A 12,163-nucleotide genomic window follows, 5' to 3' on the forward strand; every position below is an offset into this window, starting at 1 on the left:
CAACGGTGCAGGGGAGAGAGTGTTGGGTAAAGGAGATAAATCAATAAGAAAACCTATTTTTATCGGCTCCCTAATGATCCTCCAGGAGAAGCCAGACGAAGGAGGAGGAGAAGACTGGAGGGAGATGGGCTTTCATTACCGGGCTCGGAGGGAGGAGAGTGCTACTCTGTGTTTCAGGTGGCTGGAAGGTTGTGTAGTTAGACCTATAACGAGAGAGGAAACAAAGGAGTGACAGAGCATTGTCCAGTGGGCTCCAGGCCCAAGCTGGGAGGGTGCTTGCTAGGCAGAAGTGAAATGTGTAGATAAAATTTCTGCCAGTTCAGCCAGATGTTCCTGCTGTCCCTTGGGGAGGGTTTTCTTACCCTTGGCCTTGCAAAACTTGGCACAGCTGGAGCTACTGGGGTTTGTTTCCACGGGGTTGATGCCTTGCAGCTCTTTCCCAGCTCCAGATGTGATAACCCAAGCTCTGGTCCTTGGAAAACTGGGCTACCGGGGTTTGGAGAGTCACTTTTGGCTGTGACCTGATGCTTAGGTCGCTGCTTAGGCAGCAATTACGTGTTTCCCTTAGACTTGATATCTGCCAAACCATGTACTGCATGCTCACTGGAGGTGGAGCGGGGATGTGGTCTCATGCTGGGGCTGTGACAGATGTGCACTGCCCAGGTACTGACAAGCCAGATGTTAGAACCAGCAAGGAAATATGGTTGGTCCATTAGAGGTGGTCCCGAGCCCCTCAGCAACTGCCAAGCAGGGTTCTCCCACTGCTGGCTTTGGAGAAATTGTTTTTTTCCCACCTGGGTGTTTTCCCCTTGGGACTAGCAGCTGCAGGAGGGAGGAGGCAGTAGTAGATGCCCAGCGTGGTGGGGAGGAGCACAGGATGTTCGGTGGGTAGATGCCCTGGGGCCCACAGACGGACTTGCTGTGCAGTTCCCACACTTCCCATCTAGGCAAATGTGCCTGGCGCCTGGGGAGCTAGCTGCATCGCCCCACTAACATGCCATTTTCTTTTGAGCCTGTGCTAATTGCTTGCAGACTTTCAGGAAAATGAAACAAAAAAACCCCAGATAGGCCAGTGGCTTGGGGCCAAGCGCCGCAGTCTGCATATCAGCTGAAGTGTGTGGCGAGAGGTGGGAAGCAGGGAAAGTAAGTGGCTTTTGCAGGAGTTGTGCAATGAAATCCTCACTTGTATAAAGAGGTCTGAGCCGGCATCAGTGAGCTTCGCAGCAGTCTCTCTTTTGGTTTGCCTCTAACTTATCAACCATTAATTTCACTGAGTGGCCTTTTAAATGCCTTGGCTGAATCCTTCCTGGCTCTTCCTCCTACCAAGCTAAATAAATCCCAGCTCCTGCAGGCTCTCCTTGGCTGCCCCTCCTGGACAGCCCTCTGGGGACCTGCTCTGATGCCCAGCTCCACTTCCATCTTGCCCATGTGCCACAGGGTAAACTGGGTCACTGCTGCTGGTGTTGCTGCCACCAGGGTCACTTCATGGTTTACAGTTTCCCACACTCATGGCCAGCACTGGGGTGTCTTCTCTTGCACATGGGCTAAGGGCTGCTAGTTTAAAGCATCTTACTGTGGTCAGTGGCTTCAGTGGACAAAAAGCAAGGTTGCAAAAGAGAAAATTATCCCTTTTCCCTGGGGCGATGGCACGGGCATTTGGTACCTCCTGGCCTGAGAGGTGCGAACCTGAAGCTGATGGGTCTGGAGAAGCCCAGTGTGGTGGGAAAGAGCTCAGCTAGGGTGCTGCTCCCTGTGCCAGCTTGGGATGCTGGGAGCGTGGGTGATTTCTTTATAAGCAAATCCATCCCTGATGGGATCACATCCCATTTCCACAGACATGAGACTTGGGATGGTGGCAGTCCCATCCTAGGGTGGCTGCTGATGCCAGTGGTGACAGTAATATAGCTCAGTTTTTTTGGCATGGAGGGAGTGGAAAAGGGGTGTGCTGCCTGTTGATGAATCTCACCTCATTTTGTTACTGAGAACAATACGGCTTTTATTGCAAAGATGTGGTAAAGATGGATGGGAAGTCAGAAAGATGTGGCCGTTCTGTTACTTGGAATTGCTTTGGTTTTAGGGCTTGGCGGTGGGCCAGGTAGGAGGAGGGAGCTGCATGCCCCCACCTTGCTCCTGGCAGATCCTGTGAATCAAAAGGCAGGAGGGAGCTGAGTTTGGGATGCTTTCCTGGGCATAAGCCTGCCCTTTACTCTGCCTCCCCTTCCCACTCGCTCAGGTCCTCAGATGTCAACTCTCAGAGAAGGGTGTGCAAACCCTAGACATGGCTGTAGGATTTAGGATGCTCGTAAGGGTCCAGACAGATCCTGATGATAAGGTGCTGCTACTCCTTGCAGTCTTGTGAAGTATGGCTGAGTTGAGATGTCTTCTTGGGGAGTTTCCATGCTGCCTGAATTGAAGCTCATACCCAGGCACCATCAGTGTCTTGAGTTGTGAATGCTCAGCCTGGTGCTCTGCAGCTCCCAGCACTGCCTGGTCTCACCCTGCAGTGTGCTTGGCAAGAGACTCTTGGTTCCCAGGGCAAGACCACCTTGCCAAGGCCGGGCACGGAGTGGGCTGGTCCAGGTCAGATCCACAGGACCTGCTAGGGAAGCTCTGTCCTCCTTGGGCTGTGCCCACAAGGATGCTTTAGAACCAGAGCTGCTGATAGTCTGTGACTTGCCCTCCTCCCCTTCCCCAAAGCCCCATCTCCTGCTGCTTTGTGGTGGAATAGAGAAGGCTGGCAACAAGACCATGGCATGGAGGGACACGCTGGCCATGGCCACCACCATGCCATGCCAGGGAGAACTTCCCTGACACTGCCAGGGACCATGCCAAACCCTTTTCAAGATGAAACCCTGTCTGGTCAGAGCCTGGCTGTTCACCTTCATACTTGTGTCCATCTTCTGGACTCTAACCACGAACTGCATCTCTCTCCCAAGAATGTTTGCAGTCCCCACAAAGCTTAATGTCCCATGAACTTGAGAAGGAGGTGATAAGGCTCAGCAAGTAAGGGTCAGTGAGGAAGGTCTTAGGGGGTCTCAGTCCTCTTGTCACCCCTCTCACTTCCAAACAGCATCAAGGTGGGCTTCACCCTCCTGGCTGGGAGCAGTAGGAGGCAAAAGCTAGGCTGTATGTATGCGTGTTCCTGTGGGGAAAGGGCTGGTAGTGTCTAATGAGCAGGTGAAATGAAGGGTGGGCAGGGGTGGGCTGGTGGGCTGGGGACATCATCTACCTCTTCTTTGCTCCTTAACTCGCTCCACTCCCTTTGAGTACATGATCCTGGCGACCATCATTGCCAACTGCATTGTGCTAGCCCTTGAGCAGCACCTCCCTGAGGATGACAAGACACCCATGTCACGGAGATTAGTAAGTACCTGTATCTGTCCCTCTCCACCCTGCATCAAGGGGGTATGGCGGGTGAGCAGGGTCATCAACCCAGGGGAGCGAGCCTGTTCTACTAGCCAATTTCTTGTGGTTTCGGGGTGATAGGGTAGGAGGTTTCCTCTGGGACCAGCTCCTCTAGTGTTCCTGGGGCTGCTGTCACTCCTCCATGGAAAGTATTCAGGAAGGTTTAAGCATCTTAAAAAGTGGGATAGGGAAGGGCGACTGGGCAACTTGGGTGGGTCATAGTCACCCTCTTTTTATTTCCAAGGTTGATGCTGGATGAGAAAAGGCTGAGTAAGCTCCCAGAGGAGAGGATGGGGCTGGGGAAGGTGGGATGGGACATGAGCTGGGTAAATGTGAAATGACTGGTGCTGTGTCTGCCCTGTCTCCATCTCTCACCATGTCACTGGTTCCCCTCTGGCAGGAGAAGACGGAGCCCTACTTCATTGGTATTTTCTGCTTCGAGGCTGGGATTAAGATCGTGGCTCTGGGGTTCGTTTTCCACAAGGGCTCGTACCTGCGCAATGGCTGGAATGTCATGGACTTCATCGTGGTCCTCAGCGGGTGAGTCACGGGTGCAGGGCCATTGGTGGGATTGGGAAGCTGGGTGTTGGGGCTTGTCCTTGTGGGGACGCAAGCTCCAGAATGTGGTTCAAGGCCCTGGTTTGCTGCTGTTGTTGTTTCTTCATCCCGAAGAGGGAGGGGAGGATGGTTCGCTGTGCTGGAGGCTCCTGTGTTGGCTTTGCTGTGGGCAGTTGATAGAGAGACATGGTTCCCCATCAGATGAGGAGGGCTGGCTCTGAGGGCATCATGTCTAGCTTTCCTCAGCTGGTGGCCTGGCATCTGTCACCCTTCCGGGCATGGGACAAGGTGAGGACAAGGTAGGAGCATGGCCTGATGAGCAGCTGGATGTATCTGGGAGAGGTTTTGGTCAAACCTTATGTGGGGAGGGAGAAAATCTCTTCTCCTCTTGCCTTCCCAAGCACTTTCCAGCCTTGGCCTGGTGCTGGGGGTTTGGGAATGACGTCTGGGTGAGGACATGTTCCCAGGTGACGCTCACTCAGTGTCCCAGTGTGCAGCAGTGACGCTGGGGGTGGTAGCACACAGAGCTTCACAGGTGCTGGTTGTGTCAGTGGTGGTGTCATTGCCAGGGACGTGGCCCAGATTTGAGTCCTGCTTGCGGTATGATGGGCTGTGCTCGTGACACAGAAACAAGCAGAGGCATTTGGGCTTGAGTTAGGCAACAGTGGTATTTGTCTTGAGGAGAAGCCCTCCAGGGTGACTCCCTTGGGCCCCTTGCAGTGTGGAGGGGGCAGGTGGGTGCCTGCAGCCACCTAGGGATCCTGGGAAGGAGTGCCTGGAGAGTGGCTGTTTCTTTTTGCATGCAAATGATCACCTTCAGAGGAGCTAGTTTGCTGCATACAGATGGTGCCTGTGGATCTCTGAGCACTTCATGGGCTCTGGGAGGTGCAGAGCAGCTGCAGGGATTTCTGGGAAACTGAGGCATAGGAGCCAGACAAGATACCTGGGTTCTCTCCCAAGTGCCAAGTTTGCTGCACAGTCCTTGGTTTCTAGGGTGGTAGCACCATGTGAGACATGACACCCGTCTGGGTGTTTGGAGAAGGAAGGGGGATGCTTAGCCTCGTGTTGCAGAGGATGTGGTGATGGGTGCTGCTTGTCCGTGGTGGAGAGGTGCAGGTTGGGACTGTGCTTGACAGTAGGCTTGAGGAGAACATGACCAAGAACATTTTGACTTCCTTGGTCCAATGAGGACCTGGATGGCCTTGCTGGGGAGTGAGACCATGTCTGCTTGTGAAGGCAGGATGCCTCGGTGTGCTGGTGGTGGGGCGATGCTTCTCAGTGGGTAGCAAACTGGCTGCCTATGGGTGGTGCAGCTATCACACAAGATGTAGCTGGCTCTTCTGCATCTGCAGAGTGACTGTCAGGGGAGGACTCCTGAGGGCCAGGCAGGTTTGCTGCTTTGCTGCTGTGGGGAGAGCAACCACACACAGCTCCTGGGTTGGGCAAAGGTGGTCAAATCTCTGGGAACAGCATGGGGCATGTCACCCTGGTTAGCAACAAAAGGGGATGTTCTGGCCTCACTGTGTACCTGCAGTGCTGGGCTGGGTGTGAGGAAAGTGGTTGGGTGGTTGGGAAATGCCCATTGGCCGTCTCCTGGTCTGGGCGTCATTTGGAGCCTGGGCCAAGGGGAAGCACTGGGCTGCTACAGACCTCTCCCTGCCCTCCCCACAGCTCTGGGCGAGCTGACTGTAACTGAGCTGGTGCTGAGTCAGCGTTCAGCAATTACTCACTCGCGAAAGCCTCGCCAGCTCCTTTCAGTGCTGTGCCGTGCCGGGCCCTGTGCCAGGGAATCAATTGTCCATGAAGGTCTGTTAGCACCGTGCCAGCTGCCCTGCCGGGAGGTGCCCAGGTCCCCCTGATACTGCCAGTTGCAGGGGGCAGCCCTCTGGGGTCTGTTTCGCTGCTATCACCCCCTTCACATCCTAATGTTTTGCCAGCAGGATGAAACCCTCTCCAAGAAATGCCCAGTTACCTGCTGGCTTTGCCCCAGCAGTGCCGGTGCCTGCTGGTATGGGCTCACTGGCCTTTTGGAGCAAATTTTGTTGTATGATGGGCAAAGTAGGCAACCCACAAGTTTTCACCCTGGTCCAGTTTTGGGGAGTTTGGGGTCATTGGGGGATCAGCTGTATGAGGTGATGGGCTCCTCTGGGCTGTTCAGCTGTTGCTTTTGTTGTGCGGTGCTGACAAAGCTGCTGTTCTTCAGTGCCATGATTGTGCCTCCCTTGCAAGAAACTCCTGTCTGTTTGATCTGCTGAATTATTGGCAAATTTCTTCAGCAAATAATCCTTGGCTGGCAAATGGCTTGCAAACAGCTTGTGGGAGAGGATTTGCGTTTGGTGGTTCATGCTGTGTCGGTTGTGTAAGGCAGGCGGTGAAGTCTGCACGGGGGACGTGTGTGGGCAACCAGTGGGTTCAGGATCATCTTTGTGGACTAAAACTTTATGTTTGATTAATATGGAAATGTCTGGACAGGGACTATCAAGCTTGGGAGAATTAAGTGATTGGGATCTTGTTGTGACTTAGCAAGAGGCAGTGGCTGTGGAGGGGATGTTGTTAGCATCTGTATAGTGTACGGGGGTGTGTATATATATATATATGTACAGCGTAGTGCTCACCTTGGGATGTGCTGACCAGTTAGGGATGCTAATGCATCCCATGATGATGGACCAGAGGATATCCATGTGAGCAGGACCCACCCACCATAGGATCCATCCTTAATGGACCCAGAGGGACTCAGCATCATGCTTGCTGGGCCTTGTCCCTCCAAGAGTGACAGAGGGTATTATTTTTCCTTTCTGCACTTATTTTTTGTCACATGTCTGATGTGAGAGGTGCTTAATGCAGGCAGCGTCGTGGCCCCAGACACTGCGTTGGGGCTTCCACGAGCAGTGGGATATCCTGGCATGTAAATTAGCCAAATGAGGGGTTACTGCTGTGAGCAGGTTCTTGGGACCCTCTGCAGGAATAGATGGCACTGACTTGGGTTCAATGGGTGTTTGCTTCTTGTGTCAATAAACCCAGATTTTTGCATCTCAGTGGAAATCAACGCCCACCTAAAACTCCCTGATGCTAAAGCTTCCACTGGGGAACTAATAGTCACATTTGTAAACCTGCTCTGTTTATAACCTGTGGTTTCCAAATCATCATCGCTGCCTGAAAAAAACAGCCTGTTCTCCCCAGCTAAAAATATTTTTATTCAAAAACATGCATAAAATACCTTTACTCTTTTTGAGGCAGAGTCAGGGAGGGCAATGTCTGTTTTCCCTGGGGCCTGGGGATGCTTGCCTTGCCCATGCGTGAACCAGAGCTTGGCCAGGTGCTGAAGCTGGACTCATGACCTGCTCAATGCAGCATGTCTTGGACCAAAAAGGGGAAAACTGCTCAGAAATAGTTAGATAGGGCGGTGGGAGCTTGGAAACCTCCTAACTGGTGGTCCTAAGAGGGTGAAGTTGAAGGAGCTTCAGCCATCAGCAGCTAAAGCATCAATCAGCTCCCTGCTCCCCAGGTGCCGTTAGTGTAATGAACAGAGAAGGAGGACCCTACAGCAGCCTGCCTTGTCCTACACCATATTTGAAGGTGCTCATGGAAAAAGAAGGGTTAAACTGCCTCTGCAAGTATCCAGGTGGGTGTGTGCTTCACACACTCCAATGCCTGAGCATCATAGCACCAAGTTCGCTTTTTTATAGCAGTTGCAGCGGTAATACAATAATACATTATGTGAGAGGTGAAGGGGTGGGGGAACACTCTCACAATGGGAAAAAATCAAAATGTAGATCAAAAGGCCCTTGTGAAGTTGTGCTGCTCAGAAGTCAGGGAAGCAGCCACTGTAAAACCAGGATAAATACACCAGGGTCACTAAAAGGAAGAGCTGGCATCAGGGTTTTTTGGAGGGTTTAATAATAGCTGCTACACCTGAATGCCTTTTGTGAAGCCCTTGGGCACTGTGGTTTTCATTAAGGGATTTTGTGGGGTGGAGCGTGGCCAAGGGAAGGCAGGAATGAGTGATCACAGCTGGTGCCTGCTGTGCCCTTAGCAAATGCAGAGCCGACTGGATGGGTACCAGCCTGTGCCAGCAGAGGAAAGCCTGGCTCTCCGAGTCCGGACAGCTGGCTTGAAAACCTACAAATGCAAGTGGCAGTCATGAGCCCAGCCTCTCTGTCTGACCTCCCAGTGATATCCTGCGCATATCTGTGCCCTCATTTTCTGCTGTGGCTGGGGTGAAGCAGGAGAGAGCGGTTCCTAGGAGGCTGCTTCCCTCCATGCTGCAGGGTTGCAACGTGAACATGGGCACAGGAGGGCAGTTTGGCTTGTTTGTTGTGGTGCTGCCTGGATTTTTAGATGACTGTCCTGGAAAGTGCCTTGATGCCCTTTTTGCAATTCCCCTGAGCTCCCCTATGGCAGAGACAAAGATGATTTGCCCTCTGGTAGTTAGAGCACCTCATGCAGCCCAAGTTCTGTGTGTCTTAGGTGGTGGTCTTTTTATCTTGGTGGTTCAGAGGTGGAGCAGGGCTCCTTGAACAGGCGCTGGCATCAGCACTGTGCAGGAATATTCATATGCTGCATCCCCTTGTGGTTTGGGGTGCTGGCCCACAGCAGTGTGCCTGGCACCCCATGCATGTGCAAGAGCACATACATGTACATGTGCACACCTGGGCTTGGAACAGGCTCTTCTCCCAGTGCTGACATGTATTTTCCTAATCAAGGGAGTACAGTGCCCCTCCAGGCAAGGAAGCCTGCGGGAGTGGATATGAGGCTTGGAGAACAAGCATTAAATAGGAGCACAAGTGAAGCATCCTGACATGATTATTCTGCTGGAGCCTGTACTGTTACAAGGAGTGTTGTCCAATAAGATAAACCAGTAAAGAGACAACCCAACTCTAAAAGTGGAGCAATGCTTCAATCACACCCAAAAACTTTTTTCCTCTTCTTTTCCTTTCACAAATGGTGCTGGTTTCCAACCTGATGTCTGCCCCATCTCCCACCTCCTTCCCAGCTCTTTCCTTCCAGGACAATTAGTAAAATGTTTGGTCTTTCGTTAGGATGAATAATTAATTCCCCAGCTTTGTGAATGATTCATGTGCCATATGTCACGGTGATGGGATGTGCCTGACATTGGCACCTTGAACAAAGGGCAGCGCTGCTTCCCCAGCCCAGTGAGGAGATGGGGTGGGCGATGAGGGGAAAGGCTTTACCGTGCTGAGAATGGGTGGAGGGGATGACATGGGGAGACCCCTGGGCAGGCAGATCCATGGCTCTGGCTTTGGGGAGACAGGCATCCTGCCTTGCCCCGGCACAGGATCCAGCTTGGTGCTGCTCATGTGCTTGGCCCTGTCCTTCCCAGCTCCTCTTCCTCAGAGGTTGGTTTCCTGCAGCCATTCGTTGTGCTGTGGAGTAAGTCAGCCCCCTCCACAGGCTGCTGGTCCCTGGGGGCATTGCCTCCCCTCCCAGGCACCCCTCTGCCCCGTGCGGTCCCCAGAGGCTCCTTCTACACCCCAACATCCTTTCTACAGAGCTCCCGAGCTGGGGTGAAGCCCTTGGCCTCCCATGGGGGCAAAGCATTGGGCCAAACTGCAAAGTCCCTGTGCACCATTACTTTGCGCTGCCATAGATCTTGCTTCAGGAGAGGAGTTAAAAAGTGGGGTATAAGTCTGGTTCGAGTGAAGAGGAAAGGGGTTATTTTCCACCACATCCTCATGTGGGGAGGAGGTGTCACCTAGGCTTGGGTGGGTATCCCTGGGGTCTCACACTTCTCCTTTGGCATGAGTTCAGACAGGTCCTGCTGTGGTACACAGTTGCCAGCACTATGTTTCTCTTGCGGGGCCAGCTCTCCAGCCTCGTGGCAATGACTTTAGGTTTCCACCAGGTCCCGTATATGCAAATGCAGTTTCACCAGCATCTCTCCCTGCCAAATCCTGCATCTGCTGAGAGGTGTCACAGGGGCCAGAGACAGGACGGAGGTGTGGGGTTTGGCCAGCTCACAGGGTGCAGAGGGGATGCTCCTTCATGCACCAAATCCTGAGGGCTTCTCCAGGAAGAGGTAGCCTTGGGGGGTCATTTCGTACCCCAGATCAAAGGCTGGTGAAGGCAGTTTTTGTCATTCACCCTCATCACACCTTGCAGGGAGTCATCGATGCTCCATTCAGGGCTCTTGAAGCTGCCAGGAAGGACAGGATCATCAGCTTTGCAGCAGTGCAATCCACTTGTGTCATGGCCCCGAAACCTAGAAATCGCAAGCAAAGATGATGGAGGCTTTGAGGTTGCTCTGAACTCTGCCGAGGGCAGAACTTAGACCTGGTGTCCCTGTCCCTTGGCATCCCCAAAGCAGGACTGCTTCATTCTGCTTGGGTATCCTCAGGGTGGATGTCCCAGTCCCACAGGCCCTGCCTTGGGCAGGGTTTGGACCCTTAAGCTTAGAGTATATCCTGCTACTCATGATGCTGTCTGTAGAGAGGAAGGGGTTGATTCACCAGCAGAAAAGGGCAGGAATGGGGTAAATTCATCAGGTAACTTACTTTCCATCAGCCGTTTGACCAGTGTATTAATTATGAAGTAGTCTCCGTCGTAAAGTCAGGTGGCAGTGCAAGCCTTCAGGGGCCTTTCCACTTAATTATAAATATTAATTTGCACGTCAGCCAGCCAGCCAGCACCCTCCCTGCCCCAGATTTTGAGCTGAGATTAGTCTGTCTCAGCCGATCTCCCCCTCCCTCCACCCAGCACACCCCGCAGCTGCCCTTTGCTGGGACAGCTTGTCTGCATGTGCCTCTGCAGCAGCCCCTGATGGAAATGGTCAAGGGATGCAATCAAGGGTTGGTCTGATTATTTGGGGGTTCAGCCTTTTCTTGTGGTCTCTGGTGTGAAGTCCTTTGCAGCGTGCCCTGAGCTGTGTGTGTTGCCCCTAAGAGTTGAGGCTTCAGAGTTGCTGGTGCCGCTCTTGATGGGAAGATGGTGATTGGAGGGGGTGCAATGCACAGCCCCGGCACAGGCAGCAGAGGCACAGCGGGTGCTGTAGTGTGTGATAGTGCCCAAATTTGGTGCTGGCTCTGTGCTAGTAAAAGAGCTTTGTGTAGGCAGGGTCTTTGAGCATAGCTCATGGTTTACTCTGCTAAGTCCCATAGAGCAGAGAGTAATTTTAAATGTGATTTATCCCATTTTCTTTTCCTCCCCTGGGAAGAGAAATCCATAGGTGCAGGTCTTCAGCTGGAGGCGAGGGTGTGTGCTCTGCTCAGCTGCTGCAAGCTGGAGCAGTGCCTGAGGGCTGAGCAATGCAGCCAGCCCAAAGCCTGCAGGTGCGGTTGGCCCAGTGGGAGCTCACTCCAGAACTTCTAAATAAATAAAATAGTCATCCTGGTTGCAAACACAAAGCGTTGCATTCCCCCTCCCCCCCCAGCATGTTTTTGTCTGCCAGTGGTTGCTCACTATTCAGTTATACTTTTGGGGATTTGCATATATTTCCCATCCTGCCTCCTCTCTCATTTGCATTCTTCCAATAGCTCCTCTTTTCTCCACCTGAAGTGTCTCTTCCCCCTTTCCTCTGAAGAAGTAAAACTAACCCCTTTGCCTGGGTGACCTATAAAAACGCCTTCACTTTTTTCTCCTTCTTTTTTCTCTAGTACATATGATGAAAAGCATGAGATCATTGCGATTTTTATAGCCCAATCTGGCAGCTTTTTCAAATAACTTGGATGGTGAGATGTAATTTTAGTTTGGGTCCTTGCCTAAAAATAAAGAATAATTATTAGCACATCAGACGTAGATATTGTAAATGATCGAAAAGGGTTTCAATTGTTCTACAGATACCGGAGCTTCTGCCCTGTGTCAGCAAAAGGTCTGTCACAGCCCAAGTCTCACCTCTGTGCTGTGCATCCAGAGGAGCTGCAAGAAGCCTTAAGATATGTCAATAAATAAATCAGAAATGGGTCATGCTGGGTGATGTGGGTGGCATTCTGAAAAAAATCACAAAACCAAACAACAAACAACCCCCTCCCAAAAGCATGCTTATAGGGTTAATAAGCGATTAACAGGTGAGATGCTGAAGACCAAAGCAGGAGGGTGTGGTTTGAGAGTTGTATTTATTATTAGCTGCTCAGTCCCTGAGATGCCTTGGGTATCTGGGATGGATGGGTTTGCCGGGAGCAGCTCCAGGAAGGTGTGCTCCCAGTGCATCCACCTTCACCGGGAGCTGGGGTTGTGCCTGCAAAAG

At 52.3% G+C, this 12,163-nt stretch overlaps 1 protein-coding gene across 8 annotated transcripts in view; it reads left to right on the forward strand.

The window, feature by feature from the left end:
- The window catches only part of CACNA1E (calcium voltage-gated channel subunit alpha1 E), a 141,546-nt gene that overhangs the window by 47,108 nt on the left and 82,275 nt on the right, over nt 1-12,163 (forward strand). For all 8 annotated transcript variants that reach the window (XM_030495458.1, XM_030495463.1, XM_030495460.1 and 5 more), the window contains 2 exons: nt 3,258-3,363; nt 3,806-3,945. In XM_030495458.1, the coding sequence (XP_030351318.1) occupies nt 3,258-3,363; nt 3,806-3,945 (246 nt within the window). The remainder of the gene's footprint in view (nt 1-3,257; nt 3,364-3,805; nt 3,946-12,163) is intronic.

Source organism: Strigops habroptila, chromosome 8 (genome assembly GCF_004027225.2).
Source record: "Strigops habroptila isolate Jane chromosome 8, bStrHab1.2.pri, whole genome shotgun sequence".
NCBI lineage: Eukaryota > Metazoa > Chordata > Aves > Psittaciformes > Psittacidae > Strigops > Strigops habroptila.